Source organism: Mus caroli, unplaced genomic scaffold, assembly GCF_978045245.1.
Source record: "Mus caroli unplaced genomic scaffold, Mus_caroli_1 scaffold_19, whole genome shotgun sequence".
Lineage (NCBI taxonomy): Eukaryota > Metazoa > Chordata > Mammalia > Rodentia > Muridae > Mus > Mus caroli.
This window is the reverse complement of record NW_028227274.1, coordinates 22449192-22470998: the sequence shown is the minus strand read 5'-3', so window position 1 is coordinate 22470998 and position 21807 is coordinate 22449192. Positions and strand designations below refer to the sequence as shown.

At 40.1% G+C, this 21807-nt stretch overlaps 1 protein-coding gene across 1 annotated transcript in view; it reads left to right on the top strand.

The window, feature by feature from the left end:
• The window catches only part of Tpgs2 (tubulin polyglutamylase complex subunit 2), a 39214-nt gene extending 19367 nt beyond the window's left edge, over window positions 1–19847 (top strand). Inside the window, exons 3-7 of the mRNA XM_021150475.3 lie at window positions 6517–6604; window positions 8302–8430; window positions 16777–16893; window positions 17835–17995; window positions 19317–19847. Of these exons, the coding sequence (XP_021006134.1) occupies window positions 6517–6604; window positions 8302–8430; window positions 16777–16893; window positions 17835–17995; window positions 19317–19550 (729 nt within the window). The 3' untranslated portion in view covers window positions 19551–19847. The remainder of the gene's footprint in view (window positions 1–6516; window positions 6605–8301; window positions 8431–16776; window positions 16894–17834; window positions 17996–19316) is intronic.
• The last annotated feature ends 1960 nt before the right edge of the window (window positions 19848–21807 follow it).

Below are 21807 nucleotides of genomic sequence, written 5' to 3'. Positions count from 1 at the left end.
TTGCATGGTTACAGAGTCCCTGCCAGTTGTTATTGGTTACTCTCCAGTGCAGTGTGCTGATCATTGAACTACAGCTCAGAGTTTGGCAAAGATCACTTTTCTGTTCAGCCTTACTCTAGAGTATGACCGTAGATTGTAAGTTGTCTTGCAGATGTGTCTTTCACACACTCCTGCTGTGAGTCTACTGTAAGCATTTCAGCACATAGCAAGTAACAATCCCCTTCAGCTCCCCACACTCCTACTCTTCTACTTAGTGCTTCAGTTCCTCTCTTCAGTATATTGGCAGCTTTCCTCTAGGGACTTGCTAATTGCTTTGAAATCTAAATAAAACAAAGCAAAACATTCAAAATTTTTGATTTGTATAAATTTCCTCCAAGCATTTCTTGTTTGTGCTTGACTTTCTAGTTTCTTGGCTGTAATATTAGGGTATATATTTGAGTTTTTGCTCTTTTTGGGTTGGGGGGGGGGCACTGACTTGTATAACCTTCTCTCTTAGTACTGCTTTTGTTATACCTTGTAAGCTTGGTTATTAGCATGTTTAAATTTTTACTTTATCCTTGTTTTAAGAAGTGTCTGCATTTCTTTTAGACTTCTTCATTGAATCATTGTTCCCTGAAAAGAATGTTGTTTAGCTGATACATTTTAAGTTCCTCCTACTGATTTCTACTTTTATTCCATTGTAGTCAGAATTTTCTTTGAATTTCATGAGATGTGCTTTATAGCTTATCATACTTTTCATATAGAGTATTTCATGTGATAGTAAGAAGGGTGGTTTCTGCAGCTTTGGGTTGAAATAGACTGTAAATGTATATTATGTCTATAAGGTCTGGTTTCTGTTGATTTATATGATTGACTTGTTCACCATTAAAAGTTATCTATTGATAAAACAGTACCTGACTGCTGTTGGTTGAGAGTCTTTTCCTTTGTTAGATTAAATGTCTTTATTAAATACTTTGTCATATATATTATACATATACATTTATAATTATTACTTCCTCCTGTTTAGTTGGCCCAGTTTCATTTATATAATCACCATCTCTTTTTATGGTTTCTGACTTAAAGTCTATTTTACCTGATACAAGTGTAGCTACGTCTACTCACTTTTGATTTGTTTCTGCATGTTATGGTGATCTGTTTTCCATTACTATAATAATACCTGAGAGAAATCATTTGGAAAGACAAAATGTTTATTTTGACTCATAGTTTTAGAGATTTCAAGCTGTAGTTTCTTGGTATTTGCTTTTGGGACTTTGTAAGGTGGTATACTATTGCTGGAGTATGTAGTGAAGAAAGCTGTTTCTTTCCTAGCACCTGGGAGTCAGAGAGCAGAAAGGTAGAGGCTCGAATCCACTGTCCCCCTTAAGGACATGTTCCCACTGATCTAAGACTTCCAACTAGGTCCCACCTTATAAAAGGTCCACCACTTCCCAAAGTCTCTAACCCATAAGCCTGTGGGAGACAGCCAAGACCCAAACCATAGCACACAAACCTTCTATCCTTGCACTCTCAGATTCTGTGATCTGTCTAGTGAAGTGAGTTTCTAGCAGCATATCATTGGGTTTTGGGTTCATGTTTTGGTTTGTTTGCTCTCCATTCAACCAATCTGTATCTTTTAGTTAGGGAACCCTAATCCTTTATATTTAACGTTATTGCTGACAAAGACATGATTACCATTTTGTTAATTTTTTTCCTGCCAATTTTCTAGAGCCTGTGACTTTTTATCTTCTCCTGTTGCCCATTCTATAGCTCAATTATCTACTCTTCATGATAATTTACTCTCATTCATTCTCTCTCTCTTGTGTTTCTGCTCTGCTTGGATTTTTGTGGTGGTGGTATTTGATTGGTTTGGGGGAGTTGGTTTTGGTTTTTGGTTTTGGTTTGTTTTTCTGTAACTTCTATGTGATTTCATGAAAGTGGTTGTTAATTCTCCTAGTTTCTATTCTACTGCTCTGGTAGAATACCCTGACTAAAACAACTTAGAGAAATGGTTTATTTTAGTTAACATTTCTCATTGCATGGAAGCCAAAGCCAAAACTTGAAGCATGTAATCATCTCCTCTGTCAAGACCAGAGAGAAAGAAATGTGTGCATGCGGAGTTGTGCTCAGTTCCCTGTCCAGACTTACACACTCCAAGATCCCCTGCCTAGGAAATGGTGCTATTCACAGTAGGCACATCAGTTATCATAAGCAATCAAGATAGTCCCCTGTAGCTGTGCTCATAGGTAGTATAATCCACACAGCCCTCATTGAGATTCTCTTCTCAAGTCTTCTGTATTATGAGTTGTCAATACAACTATCGCATCCTCCTTTCACTTCTAGTACACAGCATTTTTTGTAGTCTTGTAGTGATGAGTCCCTCAGGTTCTACTTGTCTTAGGTTTAATAATTCTTTTTTTTTAATATTTTTTATTACGTATTTTCCTCAATTACATTTCCAATGCTATCCCAAAAGTTCCCCATACCCTCCCCCCACTCCCCTACCCACCCACTCCCACTTTTTGGCCCTGGCGTTCCCCTGTACTGGGGGCATATAAAGTTTGCACAACCAATGGGCCTCTCTTTCCAGTGATGGCCGACTAGGCCATCTTTCGATACATATGCAGCTAGAGACAAGAGCTCCGGGGTACTGGTTAGTTCATATTGTTGTTCCACCTACAGGGTTGCAGATCTCTTTAGCTCCTGGGATACTTTCTCTAGCTCCTCCATTGGGGGCCCTGTGATCCATCCAATAGCTGACTGTGAGCATCCACTTATGTGTTAGCTAGGCCCCCGCCTAGTCTCACAGATTTAATAATTCTTTTTTTTTTTTAATTAGGTATTTTCCTCAGTTACATTTCCAATGCTATCCCAAAAGTTCCCCATACCCTCCCCCCGACTCCCCTACCCACCCACTCCCACTTTTTGGCCCTGGCGTTCCCCTGTACTGGGGCATATAAAGTTTGCACAACCAATGGGCCTCTCTTTCCAGTGATGGCCGACTAGGCCATCTTTCGATACATATGCAGCTAGAGACAAGAGCTCCGGGGTACTGGTTAGTTCATATTGTTGTTCCACCTACAGGGTTGCAGATCTCTTTAGCTCCTGGGATACTTTCTCTAGCTCCTCCATTGGGGGCCCTGTGATCCATCCAATAGCTGACTGTGAGCATCCACTTATGTGTTAGCTAGGCCCCCGCCTAGTCTCACAGATTTAATAATTCTTTTTTTTTAATTAGGTATTTTCCTCAGTTACATTTCCAATGCCATCCAAAAAGTCCCCAATACACTCCCCCCCCCAGTCCCTCCCCACCCACCCCCACCCCTTGGCCCTGGCATTCCCCTGTACTGGGGCATATAAAGTTGGCAAGTCCAATGGGCCTCTCTTTCCAGTGATGGAATCCCACCAACAATGAAGGAGTGTTCCTCTTTCTCCACATCCTCGCCAGCATCTGCTGTCACCTGAATTTTTTATTTTAGCCATTCTGACTGGTGTGAGGTGGAATCTCAGGGATTTTTTGAGTTGCATTTCCCTGATGATTAAGGATGTTGAACATTTTTTCAGGTGCTTCTCTGCCATTCGGTATTCCTCAGGTGAGAATTCTTTGTTCAGTTCTGAGCCCCATTTTTTAACGGGGTTATTTGATTTTCTGGAGTCCACCTTCTTGAGTTCTTTATATATATTGGATATTAGTCCCCTATCTGATTTAGGATAGGTAAAGATCCTTTCCCAATCTGTTGGTGGTCTTTTTGTCTTATTGACGGTGTCTTTTGCCTTGCAGAAGCTTTGCAACTTTATGCGGTCCAATTTGTCTATTCTCGATCTTACAGCACAAGCCTTTGCTGTTCTATTCAGGAATTTTTCCCCTGTACCCATATCTTCGAGGCTTTTCCCTACTTTCTCCTCTATAAGTTTCAGTGTCTCTGGTTTTATGTGGAGTTCCTTAATCCACTTAGATTTGACCTTAGTACAAGGAGATAGGAATGGATCGATTCCCATTCTTCTACATGATAACCGCCAGTTGTGCCAGCACCATTTGTTGAAAATGCTGTCTTTTTTCCACTGGATGGTTTTTGCTCCCTTGTCAAAGATCAAGTGACCATAGGTATGTGGGTTGATCTCAGGGTCTTCAATTCTGTTCCATTGGTCTACTTGTCTGTCGTTATACCAGTACCATGCAGTTTTTATCACAATTGCTCTGTAGTACAGCTTTAGGTCAGGCATGGTGATTCCACCAGAGGTTCTTTTATCCTTGAGAAGAGTTTTTGCTATCCTAGGTTTTTTGTTATTCCAGATGAATTTGCAGATTGCCCTTTCTAATTCGTTGAAGAATTGAATTGGAATTTTGATGGGGATTGCATTGAATCTGTAGATTGCTTTTGGTAAGATAGCCATTTTTACAATGTTGATCCTGCCAATCCATGAGCATGGGAGGTCTTTCCATCTTCTGAGATCTTCTTTAATTTCTTTCTTCAGGGACTTGAAGTTCTTGTCATACAGATCTTTCACTTCCTTAGTTAGAGTCACGCCAAGGTATTTTATATTGTTTGTGACTATTGAGAAGGGTGTTGTTTCCCTAATTTCCTTCTCTGCCTGTTTATCCTTTGTGTACAGAAAGGCCATTGACTTGCTTGAGTTAATTTTATATCCAGCTACTTCACCGAAGCTATTTATCAGGCTTAGTAGTTCTCTGGTGGAATTTTTAGGGTCACTTATGTATACTATCATATCATCTGCAAAAAGCGATATTTTGACTTCTTCTTTTCCGATTTGTATCCCCTTGATCTCCTTTTGTTGTCTAATTGCTCTGGCTAGGACTTCAAGTACAATGTTGAATAGGTAGGGAGAGAGTGGGCAGCCTTGTCTAGTCCCTGATTTTAGTGGGATTTCTTCCAGCTTCTCACCATTTACTTTGATGTTGGCTACTGGTTTGCTGTATATTGCTTTTATCATGGTTAGGTATGGGCCTTGAATTCCTGATCTTTCCAAGACTTTTATCATGAATGGGTGTTGGATTTTGTCAAATGCTTTTTCCGCATCTAACGAGATGATCATGTGGTTTTTGTCTTTGAGTTTGTTTATATAATGGATTACATTGATGGATTTTCGTATATTGAACCATCCTTGCATCCCTGGGATGAATCCTACTTGGTCAGGATGGATGATTGTTTTGATGTGTTCTTGAATTCGGTTAGCGAGAACTTTATTGAGGATTTTTGCATCAATATTCATAAGGGAAATTGGTCTGAAGTTCTCTATCTTTGTTGGGTCTTTATGTGGTTTAGGTATCAGAGTAATTGTGGCTTCATAGAATGAGTTGGGTAGAGTACCTTCTGATTCTATTTTGTGGAATAGTTTGTGAAGAACTGGGATTAGATCTTCTTTGAAGGTGTCGTGGGTAGCTGGCGGGTGTCAGCCGATCCTGCGCCCTAGCTACCCCGGTGCTGGTCAGACCGGAAGAGGCTTGTGGCCCTACTCAGGCCAGTTTTCTGCCTCCCCAACCAAAGCAGTCTCAGGTCCCGCGTGATTGTACTGGAGCAGAAGCTGTGTTCCACTCACTAGCAGTCTCAAAATCCTGTGGCGGGGTTCGTGGGTAGCTGGCGGGTGTCAGCCGACCCTGAGCCCTAGCTACCCCGTTGCTGGTCAGGCCGGAAGAGGCTTGTGGCCCTACTCAGGCTGGTTTTCTGCTTCCCTAACTAATGCAGTCTCAGGTCTCGCGCGCAATTGGATTGGAGCAGAAGCTGTGTTCCACTCACCAGAAGTCTTAAGATCCTGTGGCGGGTGTTGTGGGTAGCTGGCGAGTGTCAGCCGACCCTGCGCCCTAGCTACTCTGGTGCTGGTCAGACCGGAAGAGCAGATTTAATAATTCTTAATGTTTAAAAGCTATCTTGACTCTGTGCAGTATTTTTGGTTGCCTGCTTGCTTGCTTCTTTCCTTTCCTTTCCATTTTTCAGAACCCTGAGCATATACCATTCTTATCTCATCTGTATGGCTTCCAAAGAAATCTGATGTTAGGATCCCTATGGTTTTATTTTAGTTTGAGATGGGAAAAAAAAATTAAGTTAGTCTTATAGTTTGGGAGGTCTAAATGAATCATGGCAGGGAAGGTATAGCAAACAGAGCAGCTTATAGCATGGTGACCAGGAAATAGAAAAAAAGAACTTCCTGTGCTAGTGGTCTTTCTCCTTTCTCACTTATAGGAGCTCATTACATGGCATACTGCCCTTGACTTGTAGGATGGGTCTCCTGTCTCAGTCAGTCCTGTCTAGAAACACTGATGCACACACTCTGATTTATGCCTGACTAATCTGGGCGCATCTGTAGACCAGTAAAAGTGATCATGTTTCTTTTCTTAAAATTATTTTCTTCTAATTTTGATAGTTTGCTTATGTCATGATTTTTTAATTTTTTTTTTGTTGGAATCCATTAGGGCAGAGGTTCTCAAACTGTGGGCCATAACCCCTTTGGCAAGCCTCTGAGATAATAGCCTTCATTTTCTCTCTAAGCCCTGACCTAACACCAAGCAATTTGTGGTTCTAGAAAAACAATTGTGTGATGCCTGAGGATGTGAGAAACTTCTACTTGATGACCAATGGTTTTCACATGACCTGGAGTGTGAAGCTAGATGGTAAGTCAGCCTCCTTGATGCTGGAGAACAGTTTCCTGTTGGAGTGGTTAGAGGAGGTAATTCAAACATGAAGCATCTGAGAACTCGAACTCCTCCTTGGGGCCAGCAAACACTACCTCTTAGCTTTCCTGAAACAGCTGACCAACTCTTCCAAGCTCAACCTCATTCTCACCATTGTGCAACTTTAAGGCTCTAATCCTCAAACTAGAGCTTCTTTCTTTACACCTGGCCCTATGTCTCCAAACAACTTAGTTGTGGGCTTTTATCTAAGCCATGTGTCTGTTCTATGCCTAAACATTTGCATTGCAGTTGCAGAGACCCAGCTTGTCAGCTTGTTACATGCCAAGGATTCAGACAGTGTGTGAACATGAGAGGTGGCACTACACACGCATATGAGAACTCTTCAAAAAGTTGATAGGCTAGGAAGTCCTGAGCTAGCCTCTGGAGCCCAGCATGTTCTGGCTCGCACAGACCTACCAGGCCTGACCTCAGGAGTTGTTTATCTCTTTCACCTCCAGCCACATCCCACATAAGGAGGAATGATTTCTGTTGCACAGAAAGGTTACACAGCAGACCTCTCCCTTCCATGGATCTGCCTCCTGCTAGCACATCTAAGTTGCCTTTTTTGATAATTTCTAGAACTTCCTGTTAGTCTCCTGTACCTAGTCAGAGTTTATTGATGAATATCTGATATTAGTTTTTATGAAAATCATTCTATTGAGTAGCCTAAAAACCTTGTTCATGGCTGTAATATCTTCTGTTACTTAATTTGTCCATCCTGGTCTCTTTATCCCCATTTCTAAATGGCTTAATGCAGTGACGGAAAGGGAAATGGAGTTAAAGAGATGGCTGTGTGGTATCAGCATTTCCTGCAATTCCAGAGGAGTTTGGTTCCCCCATCACCTAGGCAACTCCAGGGGATCCAGTGACTTTTCTAGCTTCTAAGAGCACCAACACACATAGCAGACATTTAGGTGCACATATGCATTAATTAAAGAGTAATGTTTTTAAAGGGAGCAGAGGTAACCTTTGATATTTACTTTAGTGATCTTTCCTAATATTCCAAGGTCTAAATGCCTTCACTCATTCTATCCCTTTTAGATTTCTAAGTATTTGTGTGTCACCCTTTATCTGGCATCCTATATCAGCAGTATTCTATATAATATAAGGCAACATGTGTGTCCTGTTCCTTAGTTAGACCATATTCACAAAAGACCAGACCCATCACACAAGAAGTACTTTCTGTCAAGTAAGGGAAAGTGATTAACAGAAGGGGAGATATTTTCCATCATGAAGGCTTATAATAAAGATAGAAAGTGTCTATTACATAAGCAAAACCATTATTTTATTAGAAACTATAGTTCTGGCTAATAGAAGGGAAAAGAGTGATAATAAGTTTTAAGTTATTTACTCTTCAGTTACTAACTCTGAATTTTCTAGCCCTTTGAATATCCTTTTAATATCTTTTCTTCAATAGCACCATAATAAGCAGAGCTGGAACTGTTCCATCATCTTTAGCACCCAGTTCCTCTGTTTACATGAAAGGCTAGTGGTTTGAGGTATATAATGAGTGATGTTCCTCTGTGCACCTTCTATCCAGCTCCTCGGCCATGAAGCCACTCTTAGTGGGCTTATTGGGTATTCAAGCAAAACCACTTTGGTCGCCATGGTCTAAGCTATTACTTTGTCATTTATAGACCACATTATTCCACTGGGAAGCATGGTGATTAACGGCATTTCAAAACTGACTCAGCTCATCCAGTCTTCTGTGTACTCACTTCCGAATGCACCAACTCTGGCAGACCTAGAGGACGATACTCAAGAAGGTAAAGCCTCGCTTTGGATTAGAAATTACCCTCCTGTCTCATTTTATACTACTGAAAATTATAGGAATATGCTGTATCATTAACTCTATGCTCCATTAAACTAATCCTTCTCATCCATAGGAAGTTAGATAGAAGCAGAAGAGAAAACAAAAGAACATTTCATGAAGGAAATTCCAGGGTCATGTCTGTATCCCAATTTTAATTGTATTATCTGATTTTTTGATATCTAATTTTGTAAGTCCTTTATATGTTTTATAAATTTAGACTTCTGTCAGATGCAGGGTTGGTAAAAATCTTTTCCCATTTCATAGGCTGGCTCTTGGCTCTGTCTGATTGATGGTGTCTTTTGCCTTACAAATGCTTTTTGGTTTCATGAGATCCCATTTATTCATTGTTGATTTTAGTACCTGTGCTATGGTGTTCTGTTCAGAAAGTTTGTCTCCTATGCTAATTTGTTTGAGGCAGTTCCTTACTTTCTCTTCTATCAGGTTCAGTATGTCTGGTTTTATGCTAAGTTCTTTGATCCACTTGAACCTGAGTTTTATGCAGGGTGATAAATATGGCTGTATTTCCATTCTTCTACATACAGACATCCAGTTTGACCAGCACCATTTATTGGAAATTCTTTCTGGATTTTTTGTTTTGTTTTTTGTTTGTTTGTTTGTTTTCTTTTGTTAATTAAAAACAAAACCAAAAAACCCACCTTGGGCTGGAGAGATGGCTGAGTGGTTAAGGGCATTGACTGCTCTTCCAGAGGTCCTGAGTTCTATTCCCAGCAACCACATTGTGGCTCACAACCATCTATAATAGGATCTGATGCCCTCTTCTGGTATGTCTAAAGACAGCTGCAATGTACTCATATACATAAAATAAATAATTCCTTTAAAAACACCAGCTGGGCAGTGGTGGCACATCCCTTTTATCCCAGCACTTGGGAGGCAGAGGCAGGTAGATTTCTGAGTGTGAGGCCAGCCTGGTCTACAGAGTGAGTTCCAGGACAGCCAGGGCTACAGAGAGAAACCCTGTCTCAAAAAAACAAAAACAAAACAAAGCAAAAAAAAAAAACCTAACTGATGTTTATAGGTGTATGATTTTACCTCTGGGTCTACAATTCAATTCCATTGATTAACATGTCTCTATGCCAATATCATGCAGTTTTTTTTAACTATTGCTCTATAGTACAACTTGAAATCAGGGATGATGATACTTTAGGCAGTTCTTTCATTGTTCAGGGTCATTTTAGCTATCCTGGGAAGTTTGGTTTTGGTTTGGCTTGGCTTGGCTTGATTTTCCTTATAAAGTTGAGGGTTGTCCTCTCGAGGTCTGTAAGGAATTGTGTTGGAATTTCAGTGGGAATTGCACTGAATTTGTACATTGCTTTTGGTATAAGGCCCATTTTTTACTATGTTAATTCTACCTATCTATATGAAGAGATCTTTCAATCTTCTTTAATTTCTTTTTTTCAAAGACTTAAAGTTACTATCATACAAGTCTTTCTATTGCTTGGTTACAGTTACCCCAAGACACTTTATATTATTTGAGGCTATTGTGAACGGTGTTGTTTCCCTGATTTCTTCCTTGCTCCATTTGTCTTTTATACATAGGAGAGCTACTAAGTGTTTTAGTAAATTTTGTATCCAGCTACTTTGCTGTTTATCCACTGTAGGACTTTCCCAGTGGAATTTTCAGGGATACTTGTATATACTATCAGATCATCTGCAAATACCAATATTTTGACTTCTTTGACTCTGGGGTGCTGGAGTGCCTTCCACAAGCCACTCTGAAGAGGCAAAATGCAGTCTGTGATAGGGGTCCTAGCCTGTGTTTTCCTGAAAAAGAACCAGCAAGAGATTTGGGTTCAGCTTTTTACAGTGAAGCCCTCCCCATCCCCACCTTGCAGTGATATTTAATGGAGATGGTCTTTGCTTGTCCAAACTGCTATTTATGGCAGATGTGAATGCAGACATCTTACTCAGGGCGAACCAGGGATTAACTACCTTTTTCAGAAAGCTCATTGGCTGAACACTCTCAGGGCCTCCCCAGAGTGTTCAAATACAGACTTGAAAATGGTGAGCCTGCCTGCAGAGAGTGCTCTGACCACTGAAACTCAAGAGAGAGCTAGTCTCCCAGGTCTGCTGGTAGAGAATAACAGAATCACGAGAGGAACAAGCTCTAACCAGAGACAACTATAACAACTGACTCAACAGAATGCAAGAGATGGAAGAGAGAATCTCAAGTGCAGAAGATTCCATAGAGAACATCGGCACAACAATCAAAGAAAATGGAAAATGCAAAAAGATCCTAACTCAAAATATCCAGGAAATCCAGGACACAATGAGAAAACCAAACCTACGGATAATAGGAGTAGATGAGAATGAAGATTTTCAACTCAAAGGGCCAGCAAATATCTTCAACAACATTATAGAAGAAAACATTCCAAACCTAAAGAAAGAGATGCCCATGAACATACAAGAAGCCTACAGAACTCCAAATAGACTGGACCAGAAAAGAAATTCCTCCTGACACATAATAATCAGAACAACAAATGCACTAAATAAAGATAGAATATTAAAAGCAGTAAGTGAAAAAGGTCATGTAACATATGAAGGCAAGCCTATCAGAATTACACCAGATTTTTCACCAGAGACTATGAAAGCCAGAAGAGCCTGGACAGATGTTATACAGACACTAAGAGAACACAAATGGCAGCCCAGGCTACTATACCCAGCCAAATTTTCAATTACCTTAGATGGAGAAACCAAAGTATTCCACGACAAAACCAAATTCACACATTATCTTTCCACGAATCCAGCCCTTCAAAGGATAATGACAGGAAAAAAAAACAATACAAAGATGGAAACCACGTCCTAGAAAAAGCAAGAAAGTAATCCTTCAACAAACCTAAAAAAAGACAGCCACAAGAACAGAATGCCAACTTTAACAATAAAAATAATAGGAAGCAACAATTACTTTTCCTTGATATATGTTAATATCAATGGACTCAATTCACCAATAAAAAGACATAGACTAACAGACTGGCTACACAAACAAGACCCAACATTTTGCTGTTTACAGGAAACCCATCTCAGGGAAAAAGATAGACACTACCTCAGAATGAAAGGCTGGAAAACAATTTTCCAAGCAAATGGTCTGAAGAAACAAGCTGCAGTAGCCATTCTAATATCTAATAAAACCGACTTCCAACCCAAAGTCATCAAAAAAGACAAGGAGGGACACTTCATACTCATCAAAGATAAAATCTTGCAAGAGAAACTCTAAATCCTGAATATCTATGCTGCAAATACAAGGGCAGCCACATTCAGTAAAAAAAAATTTAGTAAAGCTCAAAGCACACATTGCACCTCACACAATAATAGTGGGTGACTTCAACAGACCACTTTCACCAATGGACAGATCATGGAAACAGAAACTAAACAGGGACACAGTGAAACTAACAGAAGTTATGGATCAAATGGATTTAACAGATATCTACAGAACATTTTATCCTAAAAGAAAAGGATATACCTTCTTCTCACCACCTCATGGTACCTTCTCCAAAATTGACCATATAATTGGTCACAAAACAAGCCTCAACACATACAAAAATATTGAAATTGTCCCATGCATCCTATCAGATCACCATGGACTAAGGCTGATCTTCAATAACAAAATAAATAATAGAAAGCCAACATTCATGTCAACTGAACAACACTCTTCTCAATGATACCTTGGTTAAGGAAGGAATAAAGAAAGAAATTAAGGACTTTTTAGAGTTTAATGAAAATGAAGCCACACCATACCCAAATTTATGGGACACTATGAAAGCATTTCTAAGAGGAAAACTCATAGGTGCCTCCAAAAAGAAACTAGAGAGAGCACACACTAGGAGCTTGACAACACACCTAAAAGCTCTAGAACAAAAGGAAGCAAATCCACCCAACAGGAGTAGACAGCAGGAAATAATCAAACTCAGGGGCGAAATCAACCAAATGGAAACAAGAACTATTCGACGAATCAACCAAATGAGGAGCTGGTTCTTTGAGAAAATCAACAAGATAGATAAACCCTTAGCCAGACTCCCTAGAGGGAACAAGGAAAGCATCCTAATTACCAAAATCAGAAATGAAAAGGGAGACATAACAACAGATCCTGAAGAAATCCAAAACACCATATAATCCTTCTACAAAAGCCTATACTCAACAAAACTGGAAAACCTGTATGAAATGGACAAATTTCTAGACAGATACCAGGTACCAAAGATGTAATCCCAGTTCTTCACAAACTATTCCACAAAATAGAAGCAGAAGGTACTCTACCCAACTCATTCTATGAAGGCACAATTACTCTGATACCTAAACCACAGAAAGACCCAACAAAGACAGAGGACTTCAGACCAATTTCCCTTATGAATATTGATGCAAAAGTCTTCAATAAAGTTCTTGCTAACCGAATCCAAGAACACATCAAAACAATCATCCATCCTGACCAAGTAGGATTCATTACAGGGATGCAGGGATGGTTCAATATACGGAAATCCATCAACGTAATCCATTATATAAACAAACTCAAAGACAAAAACCACATGATCATCTCGTTAGATGCTGAGAAAGCATTTGACAAAATCCAACACCCATTAATCATAAGTCTTGGAAAGTTCAGGAATTCAAGGCCCATACCTAAACATGATAAAAGCAATCTACAGCAAACCAGTAGCCAACATCAAAGTAAATGGTGAGAAGCTGGAAGAAATCCCACTAAAATTAGGGACTAGACAATGCTGCCCACTTTCTCCCTACCTATTCAACATTGTACTTGAAGTCCTAGCCAGAGCAATTAGACAACAAAAGGAGATCAAGGGGATAGAAATTGGCAAGGAAGAAGACAAAATATCACTTTTTGCAGATGATATGATAGTATATATAAGTGACCCTAAAAATTCCACCAGAGAACTCCTAAACCTGATAAACAGCTTCAGTGATGTAGCTGGATATAAAATTAACTCAAACAAGTCAATGGCCTTTCTGTACACAAAGGATAAACAGGCTGAGAAAGAAATTAGGGAAACAACACCCTTCTCAATAGTCACAAATAATATAAAATACTTTGGCATGACTCTAAGGAAGTGAAAGATCTGTATGATAAGAACTTCAAGTCTCTGAAGAAAGAAATTAATGAAGATCTCAGAAGATGGAAAGATCTCCCATGCTCATGGATTGGCAGGATCAATATAGTAAAAATGGCTATCTTGGCAAAAGCAATCTACAGATTCAATGCAATCCCCATCAAAATCCCAGCTCAATTCTTCAACGAATTAGAAAGGGCAATTTGCAAATTCATCTGGAATAACAAAAAACCTAGGATAGCAAAAACTCTGCTCAAGGATTAAAAAAAACCTCCAGTGGAATCACCATGCCTGACCTAAAGCTGTACTACAGAGCAATTGTGATAAAAATTGCATGGTACTGGTATAGTGACAGACAAGTTGACCATTGGAATAGAATTGAAGACCCAGAAATCATCCCACACACCTATGGTCACTTGATCTTTGACAAGGGAGCAAAAACCATCCAGTGGAAAAAAGACAGCATTTTCAACAAATGAAGCTGGCACAACTGGTGGTTATCATGTAGAAGAATGGGAATCGATCCATTCCTATCTCCTTGTACTAAGGTCAAATCTAAGTGGATTAAGGAACTCCACATAAAACCAGAGACACTGAAACTTATAGAGGAGAAAGTAGGGGAAAGCCTCGAATATATGGGCACAGGGGGAAAATTCCTGAATAGAACAGCAATGGCTTGTGCTGTAAGATCAAGAATCGACAAATTGGACCTCATAAAATTGCAAAGCTTCTACAAGGCAAAAGACACCGTCAATTCGACAAAAAGGCCACCAACAGATTGGGAAAGGATCTTTACCTATCCTAAATCAGATAGGGGACTAATATCCAATATATATAAAGAACTCAAGAAGGTGGACTCCAGAAAATCAAATAACCCCATTAAAAAAAATGGGCCTCTGAGCTAAACAAAGAATTTTCACCTGAGGAATACCGAATGGCTGAGAAGCACCTGAAAAAATGTTCAACATCCTTAATCATCAGGGCAATGCAAATCAAAACAACCCTGAGATTTCACCTCACACCAGTCAGAATGTAAGTTCAAAAACTCAGATGACAGCAGATGCTGGGGAGGATGTGGAAAAAGAGGAACACTCCTCGTGGGATTGCAAGCTTGTACAACCACTCTGGAAATCAGTCTGGCGGTTCCTCAGAAAATTGGACATAGTACTACCAGAGGATCCAGCAATACCTCTCCTGGGCATATATCCAGAAGATGTTCCAACCGGTAAGAAGAACACATGCTCCACTATGTTCATAGCAGCCTTATTTATAATAGCCAAAAGCTGGAAAGAACCCAGATGCCCCTCAACAGAGGAATGGATACAGAAAATGTGGTACATTTACACAATGGAGTACTACTCAGCTATTAAAAAGAATGAATTTATGAAATTCCTAGGCAAATGGATGGACCTGGAGGGCATCATTCTGAGTGAGGTAACACAATCACAAAAGAATTCACACAATATGTACTCACTGATAAGTGGATATTAGTCCAGAAACTTAGAATACTCAAGATATAAGATACAATTTGCAAAACACAGGAAACTCAAGAAGAACGAAGACCAAAGTGTAGACACTTTGCCCCTTCTTAGAATTGGGAACAAAACACCCATGGAAGGAGTTACAGAGACAAAGTTTGGAGCTGAGACAAAAGGATGGACCATCTAGAAACTGCCATATCCAGGGAGCCATCCCATAATCAGCTTCCAAATGCTGACACCATTGCATACACTAGCAAGATTTTGCTGAAAGGACCCAGATATAGCTGTCTCTTGTGAGACTATGCCTGGGCCTAGCAAACACATAAGTGGATGCTCACAGTCAGCTATTGGGTGGATCACAGGGCCCCCAATGGAGGAGCTAGAGAAGGTACCCAAGGAGCTAAAGGGATCTGCAACCCTATAGGTGGAACAGTATGAACTAACCAGTACCCCCCGGAGCTCATGTCTCTAGCTGCATATGTATCAGAAGATGGCCTAGTCGGCCATCATTGGAAAGAGGCCCATTGGTCGTGCAAACTTTATATGCCTCAGTACAGGGGAACACCAGGGCCAAGAAGTAGGAGTGGGTGGGTTGTGGAGTGGGTTGGGGAGCGTTTGGGGGACTTTTGGGATAGCATTGGAAATGTAAATGAAATAAATACCTAATTAAAAAAAACAAAAAACAAAATATACATTCCTAACTCCCCCCTCCCAAAAAAAGAAAATGGTGTGCTTGTATTGATGGAATAAAAGAACCTTTAGGGCGGAACTGAAGACTGATAATGCAGACTTGGAAGACCATTCAAACACTCTGGGCCCATCTAGATACTTAATTAGCATAGAGAACTCCAGATTTTTATGCTACATTCCTGGTTGTCATGGTCTTCTCATGGGGTGTCGTGGATACGTGTTCCAGGAAAGGTATAGCCTGGCCTGGAGCTTATTCCACACCTGCCGTTCTCAAGTCTGAGATTCCCAGGGGTTTTTGAACCTGCTTCAACCTTACCAGCTCTTCTGTCTGGTGGCATGGTCCATTTGCCCCACATACCACCAGACCCAGCTTCTGCCTGAGAAATTATTAAAAGTAAGGCCAAAGTATTTGTATCCCAGTAATTTGACTGTTTCAAAGCTCAAGACTATTTATAGAAAACATTTAGCACTCAGTAGTACAAGGTTAACAATTTCTGGTATCCAATAAAAGATTCCCAGGCAGTACAATAGTTTTTAATAGGGGAAAATAATAAGAACAAATCCAGAAGTGACACACATTTTGGTACTATCATCAGAGGGTGATAAGGTAAATATATATGAATGGAGGTGGAACAAGTCATGATTCATCCACTCCCATCGACCGTGAAGCAGCCACTAGAAGCAATGGATCAGTTATACCACCTGACTAGGCTTCCCACATGGGACTACTGTGCAGAAATTAAGAATAAGGTGTACTTGATGTTCTCTTCTTATACAGTGACCTAGGAAAAGGACGACACTCCCATCAGCATCCTAACACTCACAGTGCTCTGCCTTTATATGGCTCCCTTCTCAGGAAGTTCAGTGATCTTTCCTTATGCCATCTTCCACCAGATTGTCTGTCAGTTTCTATTGGTGATAAGAAGGCCTCATCCATCAGTGAAAGAGACCCAGAGCATTCAGAAGATAGAATTCTCCACAGTTTTTCCATCTTTGTAAAGGTATATGAGTAGTGCTGAGTTTGAACATTACTGTTGATTTCTGGGTTTACAGGAAATGAAGACCACCAGCTAGAGAAGCCTCACTTTGACTGCCGCAGTGCAATATTTGAGCTGGATTCATGCAATGGGAATGGGAAAGTTTGCCTCGTCTACAAAAATGGGAAACCTGGTAAAGATCATTTCCAAAGTATGATCCTACAGTATAGATGTGTTCTTCCCTGAACTTGCCTGTCAGCCGTCACTGAATGAAAAGCTCCCTGAGATACACTCAACCTCAGAACAATTAATAGAATGGCAGCATACAAATGAGAATGGGCTGGTAGTTTTGGAAAGGAAGAGAATGGGGAAAATGTTAGAGTTATCTAGAAAGCTGATGATCCACAATAGGCTACAGGTAATTCATAAACAGGCTTAAGATAGGAACTGGCATAATAGTGCCTGGGTCAGCTGACCTAGGATAGCCTATCATACAAGCAGGATTGTAGGGGTGAAGTGATATAAACCTGTGAGTTGCAACCCCTTTGGTGGTTGGATAACCCATTCACTGGGGTCATCTAAGAACATCAGAAAACACAAATATTTATATTACTATTCACAACAGTAGCAGAATTACAGTTAAGAAGTAGCAACAAAAATAATTTTATGGCTGGAGGTCACCACAACCTGAGGAACTGTAATAAAGGGTTGTGGCAGTAGGAAGGTTGAGAGCCACTGGTATAGACTCTTTTACCTTGGTTTTTGGTTTTGTTTTGTTTCCATAACACTTTTTATTAAGAGACCTCTTTTTAAAAGACTGATCCATTCAAGGTTTCTTTCCATCAAAAGAGAAGATGGGGTGCTCAGTCCACATAGAACAGAAGAATCTGCTAAGATAGCCTTAATGAGCTGCCACAGGGCCAAAGCAATCAGGTATATCCACAAGCTGATCTATGAGTATCAAATAAACAGGTGAAAGCAGCTAGAACAGAGCAGGACTAGAAACCTAAGAGGGAAGTGTTGTGTCTTCAACCCTCTCTACTATGAAGTCTCTCTTAACTATCAGTGTATATTGACATTGTATTTAAAAGGGAAAGTGCATTAAGCTGTCTGTAACTTCTTGTGCTGTTTTAGGATTAGCTCATGACACTGAGATATGGTTCCTGGACAGAGCATTATACTGGCACTTTCTCACAGATACCTTTACCGCCTATTACCGCCTGCTCATCACCCACCTGGGCCTGCCCCAGTGGCAGTATGCCTTTACCAGCTATGGCATTAGCCCACAGGCCAAGGTAAGGAGAGAATCCTGCCATCTCAGAATCTGATATGTACCAAGAGTATTCTGTGGAAATGGTTACCTTCCGAATTCCCCATCTGCTTTAAATAGATCAAGGGGTAGAACCAATATTTTCAATAAGCAGGACTAAGTAACTCCAGCGTTGGCTGATAGCCTCACATGATTTAGATCTAATTAAGTAATCAGGATCAACTGGAGTGTTGTTTTTAATTAAAATGTTACTGAGGGTTTGGGCCTAGTCAGTCATTTTTGGATTGACAGTACACACACTTAGAAAGATTGACAAGTCTCCAATTTTCCTCTGCTCCAGGTATGGCATCCCCATGGCCCAGTATAGTTGTCAGTGTAGTTTGTATGTCACTGAGATACTCAGTCCATGTGAGGCATGGGTAGCATGTTTCTTTTTATATTTTTACTAACACAGATGTAGCAATTCTGCACTCTTGGTTTTGCCTTAGTGCTCCATTGCAGAGTACCCATAGAGCTGTCTTCTTCTCCTATATGTTACAGATATGGGCATCATTTCAGAGATGCCAGGTTTATAGAACCTGCCTTGAAAACGCCAAGTGCTGGCCAGAACTTTCAACCAGAACGAACTGGTGTGGTTTAATGAAAAATCACAGTGATTTCTTATAGCACTTAGTCAGCAAAAACTTCCACTGTATCTATACTAGCTGGCCTCATTGTTCTCACAGATTTTCATAATTACAGCTTCCATGTAATGTGATGTGAACTGGTTTTGATCAAACAATGGCAAAAAATGTGGCAGCCCCTTTCCCCAATAGCTGTATTTATTTAAAAAAAAAAAAATCACTGCAGGTCTAGAGTACCAACACACAGCTTCCCATAGGAAAGTTCTGCACTGACCTCTGTTGCAATACCCATAATGGGCACCATGTGCATTGATGGCAAGCAGGACAGTGTCCTTGGCAGCCTCACTAGTTCTAAGGCACCAATAAGTATACTTGGCTTCTTAGTTCTCATAATACATTTATTTTGGAGGCCTTAAAAAGCACCTTATGTGCTTGACTAAGGGTTGATGGCATCCCTCACCACTTACTGTTCAAGTGCTCATAAATTTTCAAGGCAGTTTTTCATAAAAATGTGTATGAATTGAATATTGCATCACTGAAATGTACTGGACCAAAAATGTTTTACATTTTATAGAGTTTTCAATTTTGAAATAATCCCATGTACTTTACCAGTTGACACTGAAAAAAATGTGGGTTAGTGATGGTTAATTTGTAATGTCTGTACTGTGTCGCCTGCTCTCTCCCATTTCTCCTTCCAACTGTGACTCTATTTGTGCCTTACAGCAATGGTTCAGTATGTACAAACCCATCACCTACAACACAAGCCTACTCACAGAAGAGTCCGACAACTTTGTGAACAAGCTGGACCCCAGCAAAGTGTTCAAGAGCAAGAACAAGATTTTAATCCCAAAAAAGAAAGGGCCTGTGCCGCCAGCCAGTGGCCAGAAAGGGCCTGGGCCCTTACCTCCTCCTACCTCTAAGCCTTCCATGGGTTCTGGAAATCCTGTCCGAAAATAAGCATTCTATCACCTCAGTAATATCCGGACACAGATGGCCCTGTGGCAGCGGCATTCTCCCGAGAGACCAAAGCCTTAGGCCTTTGCTCCCACTGTCATTAGCAGGGGCTGGGGACGATCACACTGAATTCTCCTTATGAGTTTCTTCCTCTGTAGGTTGTGACAACCTCATCTCCGAAGCCAACGAAGACTTTCAGATGTACCTGAGCTTTCTTATGTCTGTACCCAATCCTTAACTTCTTAGCAGTAGAGAGGTCACCCTCCCAAATAAACCCATGGTTTGACTCATGAAGCATCAGTATGGACTAGTTATGTGACCATCTCAGTTAATGAAAATTGCACACCTTCAGTTGCATTCACCACACTTCAGCTATGCACCTGATGGTAGAGTCCAAATTGGACAGCACAGAAAGGGGAAGGTTTTTGTCATAGAAGTGTTTTGGACAACACTGCATGTGAACACGTTCATACTGTCCTTCAGATACAATAATGTAATGCCTTAGTTTCATGCGCTTTATGTTTTGAGAAAACATTTTCAAAGACAGTCTTGTGTTCTTTACAACCTATACCATTATGCTTAAAGGTGTGGTCCCTAGACTTAGAATTGTGCACCGAAGTCACTGGTATCATGTGGGGATAAGATGATTGGATTCCAGTTCTGATCTGCAAAATAAGAATTTTCAAGAAAAATTCCAGGTATCAGGGTTTTCTTTGTAAGACAAGGTCTCACTATATAGTTTAGGCTGACCTACAGCTCACACGCCCTATATAGCTTCCTGAAACACACACACACATACACCCTGTCACTAATGTTTTAATTACAGATGTACAGCAACATCCCCAACATTGGATTTTTAGTCAATTTAACAGTAATTCTGAGTTTGAAACTTTCTGCTTAAGATCTCAGTGGTTTCAAATCACAAAATTTCTTTGTAATTGGGTAAAGCATGGATAACTTTTTTGTTTTTGTTTTTTTTTTTTTTTTGAGACAGGGTTTCTCTGTGTATCCCTGGCTATCCTGGAACTCATGGGAGTTGTAGCTGCTAAATGACTTAGTGCATAGAGTTAGTTATCCTGTCCTTCCTTTTATAACGTGACCCTACAGTTGCTAATTATGAACTTCCTGCTAGCAGCTGTGATCTCTTAAGTCATTCACTAATGACTTAAGACACCAATTGGGTTCTCACTTGTGCCTTTATACCTGTCCCTTCCTTGTGAGGTTCAGCTATAGTCTGCCTCTACTCAAAGCTCAGTGAAGCTCCAACTTCCTTAGGTTTTGAGCAGTGATTTTTGTGCTTCTCCAGAAAGCCATCCTAATCATAATTCTGCATTAACCCAAATAAATATGTCATATTTTAGGGCAATAAATTAGAATGAATGAGTAAAGTTGTGAAAATGTTCAACTTTAAAAATTGAGGAGACAATTGCCTGATTTTAGAGTCTGGATATCTTTCACTCATCTTGCGGTCTGTGTCACAAAATCATCAAAATGAAATAGGTTACACATGAAGCCATGAATGCCACTGGTCTTTTCTGCACCACATATGTTGTACCCAGAAACTACCAAGTTGGATATCCCACCAATAACTGTCTTGATAAGGCTCTAAAAGACCAAAAAGTAACTCGTGAGGCATGGTGGGATGTGAAACTTCTTACCCTGTGTCTTGGAAAAGTTCTTCAACACCATTGATGCTGTTTCTTCAGATGTAAAATGAAAATTTATGGAAGGGCTATAAAACTATTAAAGAATGCAAATGGAGTACACATGGAGATGCTTTCAGTAAGCAATAGCTTTTAAAATAGCATTCAGAAAGTCCATTTTCTCCCCATGAATTACCTAACCAACAGAACCAATTGCTTTACCAGATGATTTTTTGACAAAATTGATTATTTTAACACATATCTTTACTGTCTATTTCAAAGCCATTAGCTTTCTTATAAAATTGCAAAGACATTTCATTCCTGAAGCAATTTGGTACTTTTGTGGTGTAGTTACCTCTCTGATAAAATGATTTCTAATCAAAACTAGAAAAAGCTAAAGAATGGTGGATAACTGAAATTTAATTGGCTGACAGCCTCCCACAGCTTCTGTTATACCTCCTGAGGAGAAGGATCAAGGCTCTCATTTTCCCAACTGATCAGCCAGCCCTGTCACAGAGCTACCTACAAACCTGGCCCTTAGTGCATAGTTTGTTCTACTGTGTTTTCAGGACTGCCATAACACATTACAACAAACCTGATGGCTTAATACACATACA